The 25669-nt window shown below is 34.1% G+C and overlaps 2 protein-coding genes across 2 annotated transcripts; both read right to left on the bottom strand.

Moving 5' to 3' along the window:
- Nucleotides 1-141: 141 nt before the first annotated feature.
- LOC110600732 lies at nt 142-16969 on the bottom strand. Its single transcript, XM_021737588.2, has 6 exons — nt 15144-16969; nt 13284-13424; nt 11414-13175; nt 3958-4262; nt 1831-2678; nt 142-1748 (listed from the first exon to the last, which is right to left on the bottom strand). The coding sequence occupies exons 1-6, from the start codon at nt 16539-16541 to the stop codon at nt 563-565; spliced, it is 5640 nt and encodes a 1879-aa protein (XP_021593280.1). The 5' UTR covers nt 16542-16969; the 3' UTR covers nt 142-562.
- Nucleotides 16970-19251: 2282 nt separating this feature from the next.
- LOC110602568 (homeobox-leucine zipper protein ATHB-52) lies at nt 19252-20354 on the bottom strand. Its single transcript, XM_021740117.2, has one exon. The coding sequence runs from the start codon at nt 20258-20260 to the stop codon at nt 19700-19702; it is 561 nt and encodes a 186-aa protein (XP_021595809.1). The 5' UTR covers nt 20261-20354; the 3' UTR covers nt 19252-19699.
- Between the last annotated feature and the right edge of the window lie 5315 nt (nt 20355-25669).

Below are 25669 nucleotides of genomic sequence, written 5' to 3'. Positions count from 1 at the left end.
TGAGGATAGGAAAGGAATTGAAACGAAAATCTAAATTCCAGGGTGTTTTTTTAAAGTTCACCAATTTTACCTAAAGTTATTCAAAAAATAAACAAGTTACAAAATACTAAAGCCTGCTGCCTAGCAAATTAAAGCAAAAAATGAAGAAAAAAAAAACATCTATAGATTCATATTGCTAATACTTGATGCAGCTGTCTGGGAAACCAACATAATGCTATACATGCAGGAAACAGAAAAAAAGCACAGAAAGCAAAATCACATATCATCGTACAAGAAACCAACCAAAAACTGACCTCAGAATATGTTGCATTCACACCGCACAGGTCTTTCCCCAAAGTCAAAATCTTTTTGAGAGCAGAAGAAAAGTCTTCTGAAGTCTTAAACTGTTGTCCATAGAAAGCATTTCTTCTGAACGGCTGATTTTGCAAAGCAACAAACACCCACAAAAACTGCCAAAAAAATTGATTTTCTATACCTCTAAATGAAATTTACACCTAGATTCGCAAAAACACCATGTGTTGCCATCGCTAGGCAATCCATGCTGTGAAAATATCATATCATATCAATCAAAAGGCTGCTTCAGCAGTACTACTGACTCTATAAGAGAACAAAGGCATAAAGTCTCATATTTACAATGAAAAGAAACATCTTTGTTAGAATCCACAGGTACCAGGATGCCATCTCTGAAAATAAATTCCAGTTCAATCTCAGACTGCAAATTTGGGGAGTTATTTCCTTTTGCAGTCAAACATCCACCCAACGGGTGGCAACTACAATCCCTTGCCAAAGCTAGACTACTTCCAGAACTTTTGCAATGGCAATTACGCAGTTCTGGACATTCAGACAATCTTCCAGAGTTGGTATATCTCAGGTTTTCATCAGATGAATTCTTGATATTTTCAGCCACATAAACTTTTCTAACTGCTGAAAGAAGATCTACAGACAATGATGAAATATTGTCATGAACATCCTCTACCACCCAATAGTTATTGTTTAATTCCCATTCACGAACAAGAATTTTCTGAATCAGTCCATGGAGGGTGAGAAGGCATCCAGAGCAACACCTATATGAACACACAACACCAGAATCAGCAGAATGACAGGTATTTTTGCCTGGAGATGAGTCGACATTCCCAATATGCTCTCTAAAGTCAGGCTGAGCATCTCCAGATCTAATTTGACCCTCCACTACAGCCAATCCATTAAACTGGTCACTTGATACCAAGGGGCCAGATAACTTGTCATCACATGCTTCATCTGAATTAAAGAGACCATTCTCAGAGGGGAGAACAGCTTTTGTGACCAGTAAACCATTAGGATGTTTTGATGACCCATTGTCCGATGCAGTTAGAACTAAAAGAGCTTCAGTATTTTCAGCATTACACTGTCCAAGAGCAGTCTCATTCTGCTCATCTATAACATTACCAACTGACTGGTTATCAGATGTAGAACTTTGAATCTGCTTATCTGAGTTGGCATGATCACGGAAGACATTCCGCTGTGCAAATACATCTTCTGAAAGCACATCCATCACCTCAGAGCTAGAATGACAAAAACCATTGTCTCCTTTGTTAACAAATTCCTTATGATTTCCTCCAAAGCATTCAGACTCATGGGAGCTTTTATTTGGCAAGATTTCCCTGCATTCTTCAATTTGAACTAAATTATCCTCACGAGTATGGTTACCTGGAAATTCCAGGGTACTTTGCTGAGCATTTGCCATAGTGATTTGAGTGTCAAGTTCTAAACTGAAATTAAGAACCATTGTTAGAGAATAATATGCAAATGAAATGAATGTACAAGAATATAAATTACAATAGCCAATAGTACCTCTGCAATGAATGTGCCCAGTTGTTGACCATATCCTCCAGATACGCTACTTGTGATAAGAGACGAACATACTGATATTTGTCTTTCCCAGCCTGAATCTTTTCATTCACTTGTCCAACTAAAAGCTCAAGAACTTTCCTTACCTCAAAGGCGACCTCTCTGAGCGATTTATACACACCTCTGTATGCTGATAAACCAATGGCGACCAAGCCTCTGACTAAACAAGATCTCTCTTTGCTTTTCACATTCCCTGAAGCAACTGCCACAGAATCTATGTTACCAGGACGAATAATGCAAGAATTGAAAGGCCAGTCCTTCCAAGGACCACTAACATCTGCACAAGGACCTTCTTTCAGTTTTGATGTAACCCAACAAAGTTCAGCAAAATGGGGATATCGAAGAATTTGATGCCCAAACGTAGATATTGCTAATAGCAAACTTGATTTTCCTTTTAAACTTCTATTACTGGGTGGCTGTGGAATTTTTAAATCATCACAAAGAAATTCTTCTCTACACTCATTTTCACCAGCTGAGCCATGAAAACTGTTGTGATATTTTGTATCACGAGATCCATGAATAGAATCACAAAATTTATGCTCTCTGGATGAACTACTATGTATATGTACTCCTTGATGAACCAACAGAACAAAGAGTTGTATCATATCCCTCAATAACTTTGCCATAGAAAGACTGATCACCACATCACGATTGAAATTTCCACCAATATGCACCAAGAATCGGGGTACTGTGTGCTCCAAAGGAGTCAGCTGACTCCTATTTGAGATATCACTCCTAAAGAATTCCCTAATTTCATGTGGGAGGACCAGATATGGAATTTCTGAAGTGGCCTGTTGAGATTTCAAGTTTAAAATCATTACAAGCAAGGAAATGATTGATTGAATGACAATGTTACCAAATGAATGCCTTCTTCAAAGGACAGGTGGGTGATTATAGATTAACAAAGCAATTGCATTATACAACAGAAACATATAATTTATGCAGATTCAATCTTGGGCCTCTATACATTATACAACAAAATGGGAAAAGTTGCACATATTTAATACCATTAAGCATATAATTTATACAAAATTCAGTCCCAAAAGATGAATCCCTTTCCCTTGAATCTCTATAGGTTGTTCAAAGACATCCTCAGCACTGTTTCAGAAATCTTAAAGTGTCACAAGCAGATTTTGGGCCCAATGCAACCAATATCAAGGACTAACTAAGCTAGAGTCTTCATGTTTGAGTGATCAGCATATCACACTCCTAATGCTGATGCCAAAGTAACTAATTGACAGAAGGGTCGAAATTAATGTGAGAAACTATAAGAGTACTTTAGTTTCATAGATATGGTCAGATTAAACTCCTATGCCTCAAACTTTGAAGCTTGTAACATTTTGCCATTTCTAATATAATAAACAAGGCATGAATTTATTTTCCTTGACCAAACACAATGAAAGTTGCAGTATAATTTGTGAATGTTCAACTAGAGCCTTTCTTATTTATTTATTCAACTGAAGACAAATCATGCCCATTAGAAATTAGGTAAATCTTCAAACACCAAGGCTCTATTTATTTGCAGAAAATAATTTATATCTGGAAAATATTTTCTGATATTTTCTAAGTGCAACTTATTTTGCATTATTTAGCTTCAAGGTTAAAAAATGAAGGATATTAATAGAATTATATATAATGTGTAATAAGATTCTTAAAGTTCCATAAATGACTCTCTTTTGAAAAGATGATGCCTTTTTTGCTTAAAAATGAATGAATTTTACCTTGGCGCAAGAAAATATTTTTCCCGAGGGCTCCAATAGTAAAAAAATGCAAAAATAATTTTCTTGAAAAATATTTTCCCTAAAACAAACAGAGCCTTAGAAAACAAGTTAATATTGTCATATTCTTATACAATTTTTGGCTATATTTAACAAATAATTTAAATTTTCAACTACTTTATAAAGCATAAATATTGCAGTCAAAAGACCATTTTTATCCATTAGTCAGGCACTTAATTGTTAAGAAAAGGTCAAAATACACTAACCATATCTGTATGCTAAATGCCAAATCAGGCTTCAACTATTATGGAAAACATGCAGCAGCTTTTTTGCAATCAGAAAATCAACATACCAGAATGATCACGGATGTTGAAACACGTATAGACTCAACCTGCTCAACAAATAAGCTCCAGGCATGTGAGGTGCTCAGAGTAGCATCTTGCGGCTGTGACATTTCAGATTCACTGCATTGTTGTGTGATGGGTTCATTTTCCTTTCCGACGACTTGAATGGATGCGGAATGAGATTCTGTTTTCTCAGAAAGTTGGTCTGTCGAAGATGGATCACTCCCCTCAGTAACTTGCTGGCAAGCTTCCACAGCCCATAGATCAATTCTTGGCATGAAAATCACCAATGACTTCAAGCTAGCACATTTCACTGCCAAAGTGTAAGATAGAAGTGAGGATCAGCACATGCTTCCTCATTCAAGTATTCATATTCCATAGCCAATTTGTGTTTCAGTTTGTGAAGGTCGACATGCCTCTAAAACATTACCACCCAAAATTTTAATGACATGAAGGCTGCAATAAACAATAATCTCAACTACTCATCTGCCACCCTCTACCATGAAAAAAGATGAACCTCATCAGAAATCACATAGAAGCAAGCTTGAAAACAAAAGAAATCGTGTCATACAATCTAGGCCTGGTTCACTAGCAAGAATAAGAAGTACAGGTGAGCATTTGGTTAGCTTGATTTTGAATCGAACCGGAAAATTCAAATAACTGAATCAGCTAAGAATGCGAAGGTTAGAAAATATGAAAGGAATTAACAATGTTAGATCAAATTTTTCATAATTTGAAATTCTATAAACCAAAACCCATGAAATTAAATCTTATTAGGTGAAGAGAACTAGTAACCCACTTGAAACCAGCAAACTTCAAACCCACAAATCAAACTTTCATTCCCCGTATATTTCTCGGCAAATAAGGGCTGTTTTAGTAATAAAGATATTTTTTAAAAAAAAAAATTAAAATTACAAAATATTAGATAATATAGCAGGTCGTTCACTGCAGGTGCTTAACTTATTTGTTAAAGAAGTTGAGAATCAGTTAGTTTTGTATCCAAGACAATAACTTCTGATATTGATCTGGAGTACATTAACACCTTCAATACCCTCTTGAACAGTTTCAGCAGATGGAGTCTCAGTAAACACATTATTTGCTGAGTAGCTCAGATTTCTGAACTTAAATCCTGGAGGAAATCCATGCTTATTACAAAAGGTATCTACTGTATGTCTTTATTTGCTACAATAAGCATAGAATTTGATTGGACACCTCTTCAGCAACTGAATTAGTCCCATTCTGCCGAAGAACTGTAATTGTTGTATCCAGCGTTCATATAACTAGTGTCATAACCATTATTGCAAGAGCCATAATTCCCAGAACTACCAGCAGCAGGCTCAGCTTTAGTTGCTTTACTAGGAAGTGCCCTTACTTCAACATGACCCCTGCTAACATTCGTCTTTTTTGCTGTATCACTAAGGAGAACACCATACGTGTGGAAGGTAAAACTTCCATTAGCATAATCTGAGACTTGACATAAGCCAATTGTTCATTAAGGCCCTTTAAAAAATCTTACCACATAATCACTCTTCACATAATGCTGAGCACATTTTAACAGCACCATAACCACAAGGCGTCTCACAAACATATGAGCGATATGGTCTAAAACTAATCAATTCAACCCAAATAATCTCCCATTGAGTAAATATTAAGTTACAAAAAAACTCACCTTGTTTGAAATTATAAATTTCTCCTTGAAGGTTGTTATAAGATATAGAAAGTAAATATGTTAATATAGGAAGTAAATATTGATAGATGGGTCAGTTGCTTAATCTTAGGGATTGTATAATCATAGGCTTGATTTTTCTTCCTGTTTAGATACCGTCTCTCATGTATAAATAGGTTGTAATCTCTATTATGAAATACAACAAATATTATCCTTCTACATGGTATCAGAGCCTTTCTCATAGAGATTTAATTTTTCTCTCGTCAAGGTTTAAAATTTTTTGGAGACTTAGGGCTCTGTTCATTTGGGTTATCCATAAAGGGTAACATTTGGATCTCACCATCGCCGGAGTCGCCACATTGTTCCCTTGTCAGATCTGAGGTTTGTTTGTCATTCGAGTTCTGTTCATCGGTACTGTTCACGGATATTGTTCATCGGTATTGTTCATGTGGTATTGTTCACGCCGGGTACTGTTTTCTGATTCAGTGTTTCTTATGTTGCTATCATTTTGGGTTGGTTGTCCTTATGGCTGAAGTTAAAACCACCACCGTAACTGATGTGATTCCTATGATGATTAAAATCACGGAACACAATTTGAATGGATCTTCCGATCAGGGAATTTTGATATCTGCAGATGAGTATGCACAATTCATCCAATACCAGGCATCTCTAAAATCCTCTAATTCCTCCCCTATCACTGCAATTGCCGAGTCAGGTAACTCTATTTCATGTCTTGTGTCTTCATCCTCCAAATGGATTATTGATTCTGGTGCTACCGATCATATGTCAGGTAATTCTACCCTTTTGTCGAATCTTGAGTCTCATACATCGCCTTCTTATGTTACTCTTGCTGATGGCACTAAATCTTCTGTCATGGGTTCTGGTCATGTCAACTTAACCCCTTCTCTTTCTGTGTCCTCTGTGTTATGTCTCCCTAAGTTCGCATTTAATTTGCTTTCCATGAGTAAACTCACTCGTGCATTGAATTGTTGTCTCATTCTTTCCTGATCACTGTGTTTTTCAGGATCTTTTGACGAAGCAGATTATTAGTAGAGGAAGTGAGTCAGAGGGTCTTTACGTCTTGGATCAGCAACTACCTCAATCTCATCGATCTCTGGTATGCTCCACGCGTTTAACACCTTTTGATGTTCATTGTCGTTTGGGGCATCCTTCTCTCTCAGCTTTGAAGAAGTTATATCCACAGTTTCATTCTTTGTCTATTCTAGATTGTGAGTCTTGTCAATTTGTCAAACATCATCGTTTACCTACACTGTCTCAAGTCAATAAACGGGCTTCCTCCCCCTTTGAGTTAGTCCATTCAGATGTTTGGGGTCCTTGTCCTGTTGTGTCTAAGTCTGGCTTTAAGTATTTTGTTACTTTTGTTGATGATTTCTCTCGTACTACTTGGTTATTTTTAATGAAGAGTCATTCAGAATTATTTTCTATTTTTTGTGCATTTTATGCTGAAATTCAAACCCAATTCAATACTTCCATCTGTATATTGCAAAGTGATAATGCTAAAGAGTATCTCTCTGGGGAATTTCAATCTTATTTGTTACAAAAAGGGATTTTTCATCAGTCCTCTTGTGTTGCCACTCCTTCACAAAATGGAGTTGCTGAAAGAAAAAATCGACATCTTCTTGAAGTAGTCAGAGCCCTTTTATTCAAGTAGCCAGAGCCCTCTTATTCCAAATGAAGGTACCTAAATGTTTTTGGGCCGATGCTGTATCCACCGCTTGTTTTTTTATTAATCGCATGCCTTCCTCCATCCTTCATGGTGATATCCCTTATAACATTTTATTTCCCACTAAATCTTTGTTTCCTATTGAGTCACGTCTCTTCGGTTGTATTTGTTTTGTTCGTGATGTTCGTCCACAGGTTACTAAATTGGATCCCAAATCACTCAAATGTGTCTTCCTTGGCTACTCTCGACATCAGAAAGGGTATCGTTGTTTTTCTCCTGATCTGAATCGGTATCTTGTGTCTGCGGATGTAACATTCTTTGAGTCCACTATGTTTTTTCCGCCATCATCTGTTTATAACACCCAGGAGGAGGAAGATGACCTCTTGTTATACACTGTTCGCTCTCTGTCCTACACCTTTAGCTCATGTGCATCCCATCTTTCATGTGTATTCCAAACACTTAGAGAACTCTGACTCCGTTCCGCTACCCGCTTCTTCGTCGACCGATCCTGCTCCCACTGATCCTTCACTGTCTGATTTGGATTTGCCCATTGCTCTTCACAAAGGCAAACGTACTTGCACTTATCCTATTTCATCTTGTGTCTCTTATAATCAATTATCCTCCTCTTCTCGTTGTGAGATTTCTCACTGCTTTAGATTCTATTTCAATTCCCAAAACTGTTATTGAGGCTTTGTCCCATCCTGGTTGGCGTGCTGCAATGGAAGAGGAAATGATGGCCCTTGACACTAATGGTACTTGGGAGTTGATGTCCTTACCCCAGGAAAGCGGGCTATTGGGTGTAAATGGGTGTTTGCAGTGAAAGTAAACCCTGATGGATCTATTGCTCGCCTCAAGGCCCGTTATGCACAAACTTATGGAGTTGATTATTCTGATATATTCTCCCCAGTTGCCAAGCTCGCATCTGTTCAATTGTTTATTTCCTTGGCGGCTACTCATGATTGGCCTTTGCATCAACTGGATATTAAAAATGCTTTTCTTCATGGTGATCTTCAGGAGGAGGTTTATATTGAGCAACCACCTGGTTTTGTTGCTCAGGGGGAGTCAGGTAAGGTTTGTATATTTCGAAAATCTCTTTATGGCTTGAAACAAAATCCCCGGGCATGGTTTGGTAGGTTTAGTGAGGTGGTCCAACAGTTTGGAATAAAGATGAGTAAGTGTGATCACTCAGTGTTTTATAGAAATTCTGATAGTGGAGTAATTCTGCTTGTAGTATATATGGATGATATCGTTATTACAGGAAGTGACATTGCTGGCATCACATCCCTAAAAGAATTTCTTAAAACACAGTTTAATACAAAGGATTTGGGTTCCTTGAAATATTTCTTGGGAATCGAAGTTATGCGGGGTAAGAAAGGCATCTTCTTATCTCAAAGAAAATATATTCTTGATTTGTTGGCAGAAACAGAAAAATTGAGTGCTAAGCCTTGTAGTGCCCTAATGACCCCTAACCTTCAACTTACCACAGAAGACAGTGAGCCATTTGCAGATCCTGGAAGGTATAGAAGATTAGTTGGCAAGCTGAATTATTTGATGGTGACTCGTCCTGATATTGCATATTCAGTGAGTGTGGTAAGTCAGTTTATGTCCTCTCCTACTGTTGCCCAGTGGGATACTCTGGGACAGATTCTTTGTTACCTTAAAGGGGCCCCAAGGCGAAGCCTATTCTATGGTAACCATGGGCACTCAAATATTGAATGTTTTTCTGATGTTGATTGAGTAGGCTCGAAAGTTGATAGGAGGTCAACTACTGGGTATTGTGTTTTTGTGGGAGGTAACTTGGTCTCATGGAAAAGTAAGAAGCAAAATGCGGTCTCCCGTTCTAGTGCTGAATCTGAATATCGAGCCATGGCACAAGCCATTTGTGAAATCTTGTGGGTACGTCAACTGTTGGAAGAAGTTGGGTTCACAAATTCGGTGCCTGCTAAGTTGTGGTGTGATAATCAAGCAGCTATCCACATTGCCTCCAATCTAGTATTTCACGAGAGGACTAAACACATCGAGATTGATTGTCATTTTGTTCGTGAAAAGGTCCAACAAAAGATAATATCAACAGGACATATCCGAACTAGAGAACAATTAGGAGATATTTTCACTAAAGCTCTAAATGGGACTCGAGTTGATTATATATATAACAAGTTGGGCATGATTAACATTTATGATCCAACTTGAAGGGGAGTGTTATAAGATATAGAAAGTAAATATGTTAATATAGGAAGTAAATATTGATAGATGGGTCAGTTGCTTAATCTTAGGGATTGTATAATCATAGGCTTGATTTTTCTTCCTGTTTAGATACCATCTCTCATGTATAAATAGGTTGTAATCTCTATTGTGAAATACAACAAATATTATCTTTCTACAAAGGTCAAAGATGCAAGTATGTCTCCTTGCAAGAACCCATCCTTCAAATTATTCCATACATTAACAGATTTATTAATCCAAAAAACATATTGTGAAATTGAAGGTGAACAAAGATATGGTGATCCAAGATAACAGCATTGTAATAAACTGTTCCAGGTAGAGCATTTGCATCTATTCTGATGGGTGAGGGTGGAACCATCAGTGAACTTGATCTTATTCTAAAAGCTAAGGCCATTTGCATCAACCTTGCCCATAAATGATAATTGGAACCCGTAAGAACTGGAGATACTAACACAAAAGCAGCATTTTCATTTGGATGTAGGAAGTAAGGATTGGAAGGATTCTGAAGATGATCACTGGCCTGATTGGCAGCCATGAAAGAACTTTCAAGAAAACAAAAGAAAATCAAGGAAAAAGAAGAAAATAACCGTCTCAAAAGAGAGACATCTCTGATACCATATTACAAAATGAATTGAGATTTGAAAGAGATGTTGTATTGATCTTTTAAGTATCTTGCTTTTATACTGTGCGAGTCGAAGAACTGCAGCTGCTGAGCTGAGCTGTACAAAACTAACTGATTCTCAACGTCTTTAACAAGTAAGCTAACCACCTGCTATATTATCTAATATATAAACCCAAAAAGCTAACTGTCATCTTTCCTTTCACAAAGCAACTAACAGCAAATCCACAATTTCATAACAGGCGAGAAACTGACCAAGTGCAATTAAAACTGACACTTGTAGTTACAGAATCAAGGAACAGAGACTCTGTTACTGAATCAGGGAAATGAGAAGGAACTACATGATCATGGCATAAGGTGGTGAATTGAAACTCACAAAAGATAGCTGAGGGGGAACCGTGGAAACGAAGACCTGCATTGTGACTACAAGTTGGTCACAGACTCAAAGGTGTGCAAGTGACTGGAAATCTGAATGGAGTTGAGAGGGGGCTCAGGAAGGAGATAGGGGGCAGCATTTGTAGCAGGCACACCCTGCAGCAAGCCCAGATAAGAGAGACTGAGTTTTGAGGAGTGAGTAATCAAGAGATGAAGAGTGGCTGTGGGAAGGGAATATGGCTAGGGTTGAAACAGACACTTCTGTTTAAGGGTTTGGTAAGTTTAAGTTACAACAACGAGGCCACCTCTCTAAACAACATATATATTAAATCAAAATGATAGGGATTGGTTACTTTAGTTATTTTGGTCAAACTAACTGAACTGAGAACTGAAATTGTTTAAAAAATAAAACCCAAACCAAGCTGATTAGACCCAAAAATCGAAATGGTTTGGTTTTAACCAAATAGTTCTCTGCCCTACTGGAAAGTATACCAAATCCTCTTTTTTTTCTGCAAGGAAGTGTAAAGTCAAAGAGAACCTGCATTTATGATTCAACTTCCTCAGTTCAGGAAAACTTCTTAAAGAAGAAGTCACTAGGCGGCCGGGACGCGGGGGGTGGGGTGGGTGGGGGGTAGCAAGCAAATCATTCTGAAATTGAACTAATAAAATAGTATTTACAAAATAATGCTTTCTTGGTCATTGCAGTGAGGATAAAAATGAAAAAGCTAGTAAAAGAGAGTGGACAGGGCAGGCAACTTCCTCAAAAGGAATGGAAAGAAATTTCCTAAATTAACTTTTAAAAAAAACACCTAAAATAATTGCTTGCATAAATATCATGCAGCCCAAATTGTGAATCACAACAATAAAGTTTCTTCAAGTATAAAAAAGAAGACGTACTCAATATCCGTGTGATCCCTTGGACCACATCACCATGCCCTTCTTGTGAAATTGTAGCCAGATCAACCTTCTGAACTTCAGCATTCCCAAGAAAGCAATGAAGTATGCAAGAAGCCAGTTGCCTCTGTCCAGATCTAGGACTCCCAGCAAACAATACCCGGTATCCTGATTTCTTTACTGATGCAAAAGATAAACTTCTAGAGAGACCAATGCTCATACCCTTATTATGCACAACCGAAGGTTCAAGCATCACTCTATCATCATCTTTTTCATCAACCAAGGCATCAATACCAGAAGAGGTTGCCTCTCCACTTAATATTCCAGCAGAGGAAAGCCTTTTCTGTAGTTCCATAGCAACTTCTGCTTCTTCAAGTAAATACTCAACATGGGACCACCACTGATTAGTAGGGAGATTCTTCACCTGTAAAGAGGAAATTATCACACTTTTAACGATCAAAGCAGCTTCAGAGAGGGGAGGAGGCAACCAGAGCCGTTCATCAAGATAGAGGGAAACAAGCAACTGGGATAGTGGCTGCAATAGACAAGAAATGAGATGGATGGGAAGAGGGGAAGATGCCAAATCATTGGCAGCTATTCCTGCTTCTCTACGAGAGCAGGGAGGTGGGGCACATGCTAAGGCCTCTAACCAGTCTCTCTCTTCAACTGCAAATGCTGGAAGTGGATCACGTTTAGCACCAGGAGCTTTCTCTCCAGCAGCAGATAAAATTTCTTGCAAAGGGAAACTCCTCTTCAATGCAATAATGGCAGCTTGTGTACAAAGTGCTTGCAGGTCAGCGCCAGCAAAGCCAACAGTTCTTCTTGCAACCCACTGCAGCAAAGATCCAGTAACTGGTTTTGGCCACCTCTGCGTGTGAAGTGAAAGTATGGCAGCCCTGTCCTCAACTGATGGCAATGGAAAATAGATCTCCCTGTCAAATCTCCCAGGTCTACGCAATGCTGGATCAACAGCCTCAGGTCGATTTGTTGCACCTATCACCACCACTGAACCTCGGGATTTTAAACCATCCAATAAAGCAAGCAACGTGGAGACAACTGAACTGTGAGTCTGATCTTGCTGCCTTGTACGACAAGGGGCTAACCCATCTATCTCATCAAAGAATATTATAGAAGGTTGACATCTCTCAGCAACCTGAAACAAGAGTCGAAGCTGGCGCTCAGCATCACCAACATACTTTCCTAAGCAATCAGCACCTTTACGAGCAAAATATGCAATCCGTTTGTCACCACGTGCACAGGAACCAATCAATGCCCGCACAACAAGTGTTTTACCTGTTCCTGGATGCCCATGCAAAAGAACACCTCTAGGAGGTGTAATTCCTAGATTACTAAAAAACTCGGGATATAGAAGTGGTAAAATAACTACTTCCTTCATACACTGTATCACATCCTTTAGCCCAGCAACAGATTCCCATCCCTCAAATAGTTTTCCACTCTCAGACTCAGAGCCTCCAATGTACACAGGTGCAATTCTCAACAAATCTCGATGAAGCCTCTTGCTCTCACGTTTCAAAAACTCTTCATCCTCCCCACAGTTCTCCAACCATTTTTCCTCAGCATCAACATCCTTTCGCCAAGCATCATTTGATAGCTTCCTCATTTCTAATCTCATTTTCCTGGCCTTCAATTTCTTTATCCTCATTAAATATTGAGTACCATGAGGCTGGAAGAGATGTCGATGATCTGTGCATGCTATAAGAAATTTACGATGATCAAAGATGCAGCCATTAGCTCGAGCACAGGGCTGCAGAATACAGAAGCAAAAAGAAAAAATTAAATTACAATTTATAATGGCTGCCATGTTATGAAGAAAAAGAAAAACAGCTTTGCACAACAAATACAAATAACAAACCAAGTGATAAGTCTTTGGACATCGATCAACACGACATCCAATAGTTGCCCCTGGTCTCCCACAGCGAGTGCATTTTAATGCTCTACCTCTGCAAAGTGCAGCCCTTACATTTTTTAAGCAACCTAAACCAGCAAAATAAACCTGCAAGCACAAATCATAATGCATGGGAATTTACTTCAACAAGATATTTAAAAAAAAAAGGTTAAAAAAACTGAATAAAGGATGAAAATATTAATAACATATAAATTATAATAAAAGAGAATATGTTCTATGCACATAAACAAATGAAAAATGAGCCTGATAATCTTTTGAACAGACAGAATCAGTTAATTTCATGCAAAGGAAATAAGCAAGAGGACCTAGACCAGAAAGAAAACCACAAATACATAAGTAAAGCTATCTTCATCGAATAAGTTCTACTTCTGCATAAAGCTAACATATCAAAGAGTTATAAGACACAAAAGAAAACCAATCAAGCTACATTCTTTTATATGAAAAAGCAAACAAATACTCGTACCATTAATTCTTTTGATGATCCTGCTAATGCTTTCCAAGAACATCCCAAGCAGGTCAAGGAAAGATTAGCTAGGGGTCACATGAGGGAAGAAAAAAGAAGCATCAAGCACCATTTAGTTAAGTATATTTTTAGTTTCCCTCTCCACAAGCAACCTTTAACACAGGCCACAAAAATTAAAAAATAACTACAAGAAAATAATAGGCCAACAAGCTAAGGAGTTAGCATTTTCTCACTGCATTTTTAAAAAGATCCAGTAAGAGTTCTCGTCTTAAATCTGGAAGGAAACAACATAAAACCACATGCATACACTTGCAACACAAATTGCGACCTCCTTGTTGAAAGTTTAAGAAAAAATTATAGACTTTTAGAATCAGTGTTAAATTAGCATTACATCAGTTTTTTTATCCACAATAAACAAAGAACCTTATTACTATGAACCTTTGACCCTACCACAGATTTATAATTTGGCATCGTCTCCAAATAAGTTCTCTTATCACTGGCCAAAAAAAAACAATACTGTTTTCTAGAGGTTTTCAACTACATATGGTTTTCATTTCTTCAAATCAGGGAAAAAACATAGACTGAGCTTTCTTAAATATTGAATCACCCTATACATCTGTAGTCAAAAACTGTAAGCTTGAATGTGAATTCAACACACTTTTATTGATGAACAGCGTTGTTGAGTGACCAAGTGACAAACTGCATATTGTATTCTTTATTGACGGCCTATTAGAACATTATGACACAATAATGTTCAAACTGACAAGTGAGGCTAAAATAACATATTAAATCAAGCATTTTGTTAACAACATTAATGATGATGTTTGTCTAGAGGAAAATTACCCCTCTATCAAAAAAAAAATTGCAATTTGTGAATCAACATGACATTGAGAGTAAATTTAATCTTTTATTCACACAATCACACACTAAAAGAAGCTCATATTTGTTTTCCTTATAATAGAATAGAAGTAATCCCAAGAGGGAGCTAACTAATAAGACGATCAATAAAGGAGAGTCTGCACTGATCAGTCTCTAGAACACCAAAAGCTTTCAAGAGAATAACATCTATGATAGATTGATGCAGAAACAGGATAATATCTCGTCTCAGGGCTGCATCAACAACATAGCGCAAGCAACACCACAGCATTCTTTTAGTACAATAATCCCCATATATACAACAACTCCTACTTGCCACATATCTAAAACAACCAAAAGATGGAAAAAAAAAAATGAAACCTAAGAGAATATTTTAGTAACTCTCACAACTAGTATAAGAAATATAACAGTTTACCAAGCAAAGCATGAGAATATTAGATAAACAAAATTCAGCTAAGAAACTGCACCTCTGGACTCCATACAGCACAGTGTTGATGAACCCAAATTCCAGCAATACCAAAGCGATCATTTATAGGACCCAATATGCGGCCAAGCCACCCTGGTTCATCACCAAATCCATCCCATGCATCATAGTTGGGCTCCTCTGAAGCCGATGAGCCACTGTATCTCTCATTTTCACTCTCACCAGCATCTTGAACCAACCTCTTTGGTGGCATACCATCATTACCACATCCACACAAACCACACCGTCTCCCCTGTTTAATCCGGGGCCTATCAAGAGTATGAAAATCGTGCTTCAATTTGTCTGCCTTCACATCTTTCTCAACTTCCAAGGGAATTTCATTAACCTCAGCATGTCCTTCCTTATCAGGATCCTCCACCTCATTTACCAGTGCCCCATCAACTTCAACAGTATCTCTTCCATTTTCTAAATCTGTCCCATTCTCTAACTCCTCTACTTTGTCACTCTGCTCTAAACATTCCACATTATCATTTCCATCCAGGGTCGTCTTCAGTTCCAAATCATGCAATATTTCTTTCTGCATTTGATCACCTGATCCTAACAATGTAGAACCACCATCCACTACCTCCACCTCATTTCCATCCCCCACTGCAGCAACTGAAACTTCCATACCCTCATCAGCATCACTCTTCCCTACCTGCTCATCATTTTCACTATCTGTTGAGCTACCTAAAACTGGCATGCCCTCCTTGGCCTCATTATCTGCAGCCTGAATCTCATCCTTCTCACTCTCATCACTCCTTAAATACTCCTTATCCTCATCCTTCCCAGTCACATCTTCAAAACCACATGTTCCATGCTGTCTCATTACATTCCCCAAACCATTTACAGCTTTTACCCTCCCTGGCCTCTTTGATCTCACAACCATCAACTTCTCACCGTTCAAATATCTTTTATTCTCACCCAATTCATTTTCCACCGTCTCTGTTTCATCAAAAAGTTTCCTTCTCCCACTTGTCTCGCCTCTATCTCTAGTCTTCACATTCCTAGCCCTTGATCTCAACCGCGATTTCCAACTCCCTGGAGTATCCAGATCCTCTAACCTCATACTCTCATCCTTGTTAACGCTCCCTAGACTAATACTACCACCATTTCTATTAGCACCCAAATTTACATTCTTAGCAATCTTCCTACGCTTTTTTACCGGAGGAGGTGAGGCATCGAGCAAAACCGGTGCCCGCCGCACTCGTGAGCTGCGGCGCAGCTCCGAATTGGCATCCTGGGCGGACCCTCCTCTCTGCTCGTTGGATTCACTATGATTTTGATTATAAACGTTTTCACAAATGGCATCGAGTCTCTTGTGCTTCTTTCGAAGCCTAGTTCCCCTCGGGCTAAAATCCCTTCGCTTCGTTGAAGAATCCGAGGCCGATTTCAATTGCATGACAAGAACAATTTTCACGCCCTAATACTGATATCCTTATCTACAAACTTCATGTAAAGGTTATGTGTATGAATTTAAAGCAAATGAGGGTTTACAGATCTTCTTGGCGTATGGAAAATGGGGGGAAATTCATTCAGACTGGGAAATAACTCGGTGAACTCACCGGGTTATCGCGGAGTTGGATCAGTTCGAGCTGCGAATGAAATTGTATCTGGAATTGAAACCAACCCTAGAAATCCATTTGTGCCGAAGCTTTACATAGGGTTTCGTGAAGTTTTGGGTAAATGGAAAATGTTTATTTTTAAACAAAAATTGTTTTCTCTTTGTATCACTATTAATTTTCTCTCTTGCCGTTGAGGGAAAAGAAAAAGAAAACAAAAAAAATTCTCTTTTGCTGTTACTTGGAAGGAAAAATCAGAGAGAAGAGTGCTTTTACTCTGATATTTTAGAGTTGTAACCACACGCATTTCTTCATGTGAATACACGCGATTTTACAAATTCATTCTCAACTTATATTAAAACCAAAATTATAACTTTAATTCTATGTTATGAACAATAATTTAATTTTATTAGTAATATTATTTTATTATGCTAAAATATATGATAACTTTGTCCAAATTATCATTAATTCGAAATTTAAAATAATATTTTTAAATTTTAGTTTCTCAATAAATTATCTCCCAATGTAAATTTTATAATTAAATAATTATGGTTATAAATAATAATTAAAATATAAAATTTAAATTGAAAGATTATATAGTTGATAAAATAAAATTTGAGAATATAATCATTTTAATTTGAATAAATTTTATATATTAAAAACTAATTTACGATTAACTTTATTATAAATGACACCAATCGAAAATATATTTAAGACTAAAATTTCAACTAATATTTAATTTTACATAGAAAAAGCATAGCACATATCATGCAGTTTAAATATTAAAGATGAATTTTAATTTAATAATATTTATACAAATTTAAATTTGAGTAAAATTTAAGAAAAATTAATATGATAAGAGGTAATTGGAGAATGATGTGTTGAGAAGGTTACGCACTGAGAAGAGAGTGAGAATACGAAGTGCATGCAAAAAATAAAATTTATATTTTGATAATTTTCCGGGAAAAGTTGCCGCCAATGAAGTTGGGGGATTATATTATAAAGGCAGTACTAGTATTTTTTTTTTCCTTTTTTCGAAAAAGGCCCCTACTACTAAATTAGCCCAAAATTTGAAGGTATGGTATAGTTGATGAAAGCCAACGGCTCCACCCACCAATTTGGATATTTTGAGGTATTTATTTTATTTTCTCTTTTACTGTTTATTGATTATACTTTAAATTGAAGTATTATAAAATTACTTGATTGAATTAAAATTTATTATTTTTAAACTATTATATTTATAATTAAAAAATTTGATTAGTAGTTTTTAAAAAATTAAATACAAATTATTCTAATAATTTTGCACATATCATTTATTCTAAAATTATATGAAAAATTTATAATTAATACATCTTTTTGCTTTTTCCGTCCTATATATAAACATAGCAATTAGTGACGTCCCTCATTTAAATTTTGAAAAATTTGGTATTTACTTAGTATATAATTTTTATGCCTCTATAATTTTGATAGCTATTTTTTTTGGTCTTATGCTATTATGATATAAAGTTTTTATATTTAGTTTTTTTATTTTCAAGGTTAGTTTTTTTTTAAATAATAGGATTTATACTATGAAGGTATATAATAAGCAAAATTATAATTAGATAATACTTATACCGTATAAATTTTGATATATTTTTTAAATCGATAAATTTTTTAAACTTTGGTATAACGAATTATTTTTATTTACCATAAAATTTAATTACTTGTATTATGCTGAAAATATATTTTTCATAAACTTCAAGCAAAACACTCACTAGCTGCGAACTGGCTCTGCTAATTCATCAACAGGTTTTCCACTTAGTGGGCAAATGATATTCTTAAGGCTAGACTGGTACTTGTCATTGCAATATCCTCTTCCTATGTTTTTATTTTTTTTCAAAGGCTCGCAGAGATAAAAGTTCAATAAATTACAAACCCTAAAAATTTAAACTCACTTGATTCATATATAAAATAAATTGAGTCAATCCAAATTTCTATAAATAATGTATAAGTAGTTAGGTTCAGATACTACCACCGTTGTGATATCGTATCCTTAATTAATGAAGTTTAAAGAAAAAAATGGCACAATAATAAATATGATGAAATTTTCAATTCACTAAAAAATTACATAATTGCAAGTTGTACTAAAATTTAAAAATCACATATGTGATGGTCTTTAATAAATTCTCATAAATTCAGATATTGTCAGTATCGAAATAAAATTTAGTTGGCTAAATATAGAAAATTCAGACCGGTTAACGATAAAATGAGATTTAATTGATACCCATAGTTAACTTGCAGCGCATGAAGACAAGCATATACTTCTCATTCTGAAAAAAAGAAAATTTTAATTAAGAATTTGAAGTACAGATGATAAAAAATTATGAACAATTATAAAGTTAAGTGTCCATTTGGTCAAAGTAGAACTCCATACAAGTCAAATTGATGTGAAGTTATAGAATCATGTTCATTCCATTAATTCCCCTCTCCCCACCAGACCAAATTAGCTTTATATATCAGGCAAGTGGCTGAAAAAAAAAAAAACAAGATTTGTTTGGCAATGAAGCATGTTAACATACGGTGACTGATTGAGAAGCACCCAAGCCAATAGTCCACTTGCTTATTTCATTTATAAATAGAAAGGGAACAACAAAAGATGATTGTGAGTTGAAAAAACAAGCCAATACCACCATATTCATCCACCATGAATTGATTGCATTACATCAGAGACTTGACTCACTCTATATATATAAAAGAAAGTTGTCAGGATTTAAATATTTACACAGTCCTTATTTGTTCTAAAATTAATATCAATAACCATTAATTAAGATCCACAACCGTCAATAACATAATTAACTCTTCCTAAATTAATATAAATACTAATTTCTTCAAGTATCCATCCAAAATCTGGGAAGGTGCTTCAGTTCCAAGCAGTCTCCTACACGCCCGTGCGTGGCCCCAGGAACATGTGATTTTCTACAGACGAACAGTACGTAGTTTTATTTGGAACACATACCCATCAAGCCCAGGTTGATCCTCCACATCCAGGACTAATCAAACAGGCATAAAGCTCATCGAATTGCAAAACCTCACCATTGATATCTTCATGCAAGCTAGAGCCACCACCTCCATCATCACAAGAAGAGTTGCAGGAAACATTAAGAGGAGGTTGAGGAGGAAGAAGAGGATGAAAATGATGAGATGGATGAGAAGGAATTATTCCTTGATTGCAAGCAAACATCATTTCTCGAGCCTTGCTCAGCTCATCTCTAAGCTGCATAACTTCTTTCTCCAATCTCTTTTTTTCAGCCAACGCATTTTCTAGCTTAACTTGGACAGTATTGTAGTCAAGCTCCAAGCTTTGTGTCTTCCATCTAGCTCTCTTGTTCTGGTACCAAATGGCAACTTGCCTTGGAGGCACACCGAGTTGATTTGCTAGTGCGAGCTTGAGCTCAGGCTCAAGCTTCTTGTTGGCGATGAAGGTCCTCTCTAGGAGCCTCACTTGGTCCTGGGTTAGCCTCCTCCTGCTGCCATTTTTTGGAGGATGTTTGTGTTGGGCTTGGGAGTGGAAGAAATCCATGAGAGCTGGGAAATTGGAAAAGCGATTGATGAGTGGAAATTGGTTGGGAAGTTGGTCTTTTTATAGTACAAAAAAAGTCCTTTAAGGACCCCAAAGCACATAAGGGGAAGGATTGCATAGCAATTGGAAGAGAGGGAGAGGCGGCTAATTAAATATTTGATGGATGGGCGTGGCCTTCACGTGAAGATGGTCCTACTCATGATGATATATAATACATTATTATATATTGGGCCATTTATTTATTTTGAAAAATTTAAAAATTTGTTTGATCATTTACTTTCACTAGAAATCATCCAAACATATCCAATTTTTCGTGCATCTCATATTTTCCTTTTTCTTTTTATTTTAATATTTAATTATTTCATCCAAAATTAAAATAGAATAATACGAATTTATATTTTATTTATAATATAGTATTTTTAGTAATAAAGTAAAATATATATATATATATACACGTGTGTGTCTAGAAAAACCTTTTTTAGGACAAATTAATTAAATATATAAATAATATGAAAGTACCTTGAGACATTGATAATTTTGATAAATAAAAGTTATAAAAATATATAAATAACATCATCTAATATGATATAATAATAAAATAATATTATTATAACAATAAAAATAATAGTCTTATTAAATATTTAGCCTATTAAAAATTTAAGATTTTATTTTACCTATATAATATATCATTAATTTACAATGGAAAATTTTGAAAGATGAAATATAAAACGTAAATATTAAAATTAAAAAAAATTGAATTAATAATAACTTTTTTCTATTATAAATTCTTTGTTTCATAATTTTTATTTATTTTAATTTTTTTATTATTTTAAAATTATTATTTATTTTTTATTTATAATAACATATAATTAATCATTATAATTTTATTTTATTTTATTTTATTTTTAAAATAATATCTCATTAATTATTATTTTTTAAATAAATATTTAAAATATCTCTTAATATTTAATAAAATTTAATATTTTTCAAGTCGATATACTTAGAAAGTTAATAAGAAATTATTTTTTAAAAATACGTAAATAAAAATTATAAAATGAATAAAGTATTAGTTAATTAATAAAAAATTTAAACATATGTTATATATAAATAAGATTAATTGATTAAAAAAAGTAAATTTAAATATTTTTTAAAAATAAATATATGATAGCTTATGTACAAAATAATCTTATTAATTATAGTGATTAAAATCATAGTACAAGTTAATTAAATTAATAATATATTAGTAGACAATAAATTGATTTATAAATATAATAATATATTTTTATTTATTAATATATAGAACATAATTAAATTTTATTTTTTAATTAATTTTTTATCAAAATTGAATTTTGATCATAAAAATCAATAAGCTTAATGAAAATAAGTTATAATATCTATTAGTTAACCAAAATAAACAAAAAAATCTGTAATTTATGAGCTACAAACATTTTAGGTAATTCTATTATTTCTCTCTTTCTATTTTTATATATAATATAAATATAGATATAAATATTTAATTTAGTAATGTAAATAAATTAACGCTTGGAATAATTTAATATTTATAATTAATCATTAATAGTTAAGGATTTTTAATTTGCTATCTGGTTTATTAAATATTTCATTCTTTAAAAATTTTCAATTATAATTTATGTTAGTTTAGAATAACAAAGAATGATAAAAGGAAATAAATAATTTGAATTTATTATTAATTTATTTAAAATAAAAGAATATAATTCAATTTTATTATTTTAAAACTTATTCTGAATAAAGGAGATTTTTTATATAAATAGAAATGAATTAATTGAATTTAATTATTTTATAGTAAATTGCAAATATATATTTATTTCATAATAAAAAAAATACAAATACTTTTGTAATATCATGTTAGCAAATGAAGGGATTATATACAAAGCAAGTGAAGAAATTAACTAAACCTAGACTGTATTGGAGGATTTTAATCACCATATGATTTTGTGCAATATGCATAGAAATTGGGAATCTGATTTTTTTTTTTTTTTTTTTCATGTTGGGATAAAATAGTGTATGTTAGAAAATCGGATGTTATAATTTTTATGAAATTTAAGTTATTATGTATTGGAGGGATAAGTTTGTGATGAAAATCCAATCATGTTCCCTGCTTGTAGGTTGCATGACATCAAAATTTAAACAATGATGTGAGGGTTTGCAACACAAAGCCCCACCACCTTCTGCTCACATCCTAATCTTGACCGACATTAATTGCAAAATCCAATCTCTTCATTTTTATTTGTTGCCATTAATTAGAGCTATATGTTTTTTTATAAGAAAATTTGTTGCGTTCACGTGGACTAGTTAATGAAAGCAGTGTAATTTGTTAAATTGTGTTAAAATGACAATAAAAAAAAATATATGAATTAAAAAGAAAAAATGTCAAGAAGTGCAACTTGCGACTTGCAACATGGGAATAATTAAATTCCAAGAATACGAAAAGGAAAATATGTAACTAAAAACTTAGTAAATTAAAAAGTTTGACTACTATTTAACTATTTATCATCATATATCAGCGCTGAAGTGAGTGCGCCGATATTACAGAAATTACGAGAATTCAAAACAACAAACCACAATCCATCAAAAACATATTTAATTCAAAGGAGAAAGTGATATTTTTTTATAAGAAAATTTGTTGTGTTGACCTGGGCTAGTTAATGAAAACAGTGTAATTTGCCAAATTGTGTTAAAATGACAACAAAAGAAGATATATGAACTAAAAAGAAAAAATGCCAAAAAGTGCAACTTGCGACTTGCAACATGGGAGTAATTAAATCCCAAGAATACGAAAAGAAAAATATGCAACTAAAAACTTAGCGAATTAAAAAGTTTGACTACTACTTAACTATTTATCATCAGATATCAGCGCAGGTAAGTGCGCCGATATTACAGAAATTACGAGAATTTAGAACAACAAATCACAACCCATCAAAAGCATATTTAATTCAAAGGAGAAAGTGATATTTTTTTATAAGAAAATTTGTTATGTTGACTTGGACTAGTTAATGAAAACAGTGTAATTTGCTAAATTGTGTTAAAATGACAACAAAAGAATATATATGAACTGAAGGAAAAAAATGCCAAAAAGTACAACTTGCAACTTGCAACATGGAGTAATTAAATCCCAAGAATACGAAAAGAAAAGTGTACGACCGAAAACTTGATAAATTAAAAAGTTTGACTGCCGCTTAACTATCTATCGTTAGATATCAGCGCTGAGGTGAGTGCGCCGATATCACAGAAATTGCGAAAATTCAGAACAATAAACTACTAACATACTAAAAATATATTTAATTCAAAGGAGAAAGTGATATTCTACAGCCTTCAAGAAGTTATTGCCACAAGTTGAAATGGAAAGAGAAAAACAATCTTTTAGAGAAAGTTTTATTTGTATTTTATATAAAATTATAATAGAATATATTTAAAAAATATATATATATTGATAAGACCATATCAAGCTATGTTAAGTGCATGAATTTAGGGCGTGGGATGCAACTAATCAAAGGGTACAAATACAAATCAAGCCTCTAAAAACTAGACACAAAAAATAATTGTGTCCCAAAAGGCCAAAGCTAAAGCTAAAATCTTGAAATGGGTTATTTTCAAAACTATATGTTAATATGTTAAATCAAATGAAAATGTGTCGTTTGGAGGGATACACTCTTCCCCACACTTGTGCTATTCATGATATGGAGATCGGTGGTGGTTAGTGGCTGAGCTCTTTCCTCTGTTCATGCACCTTTCAATGGCTTCCATTTAGACCCAAAACACTTGGGTTTGAATAAAAGGATTAGATGATGATTGATTAATTAATTAATTATTAATTGATTTGTTTTTGAAGAGTAAATTAAAACATTAAACATCCCACAAGACTCGTTCAAAGCTTTGATTTGATGGCTTCTTCTACTCCCAAGTGCATGAATTGAATTGTCAACTTGATCATGCCCCTAAGAATTGTCACTATTTTTGTATTTGTATTATGATTCTCTTGCAATTAGCTGGAAAATAGCATTTAATTTTTTTTTTAAATAAGTGAGCTCGATAAATATTAATTCTTTTAGCTATTAATCATGTATAAAATAAATTATTTAATGAAAAAAAAAAATTAACCCAATCTGTATATATAATCAGTGACTTTAAGCTAATACTCATATTCCTTATTTTCTCTTAATTTAAATTAATAAATAGATTATTTAAACTCATTATTTATAGCAAATAATTTTATTTGTATTTTTTTCAATTTACAAGAGCATATATATATAGTTACTCTGATACCATAATACCAATTTCTAATGAGTAACGTAACAGAAAATAAAAAAATTAAAAATAAAACATAAAAAAAGAAAATACAAAGAATTTTATGAGTTCAGATCGATCTTTTGAGAGAATCATCATATATCTCGGAAGAGGAAATCTTTTATTCACGAAAAGTTATAGAAAGAGAACAACTATACATGAGCACAAACTTGATTACTGACTGTACGGTTGTCGAAACCGGTCAAAAATAACCTTTTTAATTATCAATAATTTTATAATTGTAAATGGTGGTAAAATGATTGAATCCACAGGGAATTGATACTTATCTATTTTCCTTATCAAGATCAAGTAAATAAACTGAAAGTAAAATAAAAAGAGGTTTTGAGATTGATGAATTAACTAATACTTAAAGCAATAAAGTAAAATAGATAATCAAAGTAAAGAAATTTAATAATGAGAAAGGCTTTAGTTGAAAAATTGGATCCATTTCAATTGTTGGGATTGATCATTGATACTTAAATTCCTTGGTTTGATTCAATAAATTAGTTATGGAGATGGAAGACGCTTCTCACTACCATATCCATCCTTAAGTATAAATCAATTAGGGAATGTCCTCTAATTAATCACTAATCAATAAGTTGTCAAGAAAAGTCCTTTAGCCTTTGGCATCTAACAACTATAAATTGCATTAAGAAATAGGGAGGCGTAATTATAGCTATCCAAACGCATTGTGATATTGCTAGATCGTGCAATTTCCTTAGTTTTTACACCAAGAGTTACTTATGTTTGAATAATCCAAACAATTACGGACTTAAAGCTATCCAAACTAACAAATTATTGCCTTGCAATCAAGAATCAATTGGCTCTATTGATCTAAACCATAAATCAATAATGGAATTAAGTATGAAATTGCATAAATATTGAAAAACAAAAGATAAACAATATATGTTCAGATCTCCCAATCCATAAAACAACTAAAGTTTCACCAATTTTCAACTAGAAAAAAGGGTTTCAGCCACTCATGACTGAAACAAAACCAAAAAATAAAAAAAGAAAAAAGGAGAGAGGTGGCTGGCGGCCTTGGAAGGAGAAGAAGAGTGAGGCGGTTCGACTCCTTTGTGGGGT

This window comes from Manihot esculenta, chromosome 15 (genome assembly GCF_001659605.2).
Source record: "Manihot esculenta cultivar AM560-2 chromosome 15, M.esculenta_v8, whole genome shotgun sequence".
Lineage (NCBI taxonomy): Eukaryota > Viridiplantae > Streptophyta > Magnoliopsida > Malpighiales > Euphorbiaceae > Manihot > Manihot esculenta.
This window is presented reverse-complemented; position numbering and strand designations above follow the sequence as displayed.

What these genes read in the sequence shown, in the direction of transcription:
- LOC110602568 (XM_021740117.2), bottom strand. Translation starts at nt 20,260, where the DNA reads ATGGATTTCTTCCACTCCCAAGCCCAACACAAACATCCTCCAAAAAAT.
- LOC110600732 (XM_021737588.2), bottom strand. Translation starts at nt 16,541, where the DNA reads ATGCAATTGAAATCGGCCTCGGATTCTTCAACGAAGCGAAGGGATTTT. An exon ending in GTGCTGTATGGAGTCCAGAG is followed by an intron (nt 13,425 to 15,143) that starts GTGCAGTTTCTT and finishes TTGTGCTTGCAG; the next exon opens with GTTTATTTTGCTGGTTTAGG. An exon ending in TGGGCACATTCATTGCAGAG is followed by an intron (nt 1,749 to 1,830) that starts GTACTATTGGCT and finishes TCTTAATTTCAG; the next exon opens with TTTAGAACTTGACACTCAAA.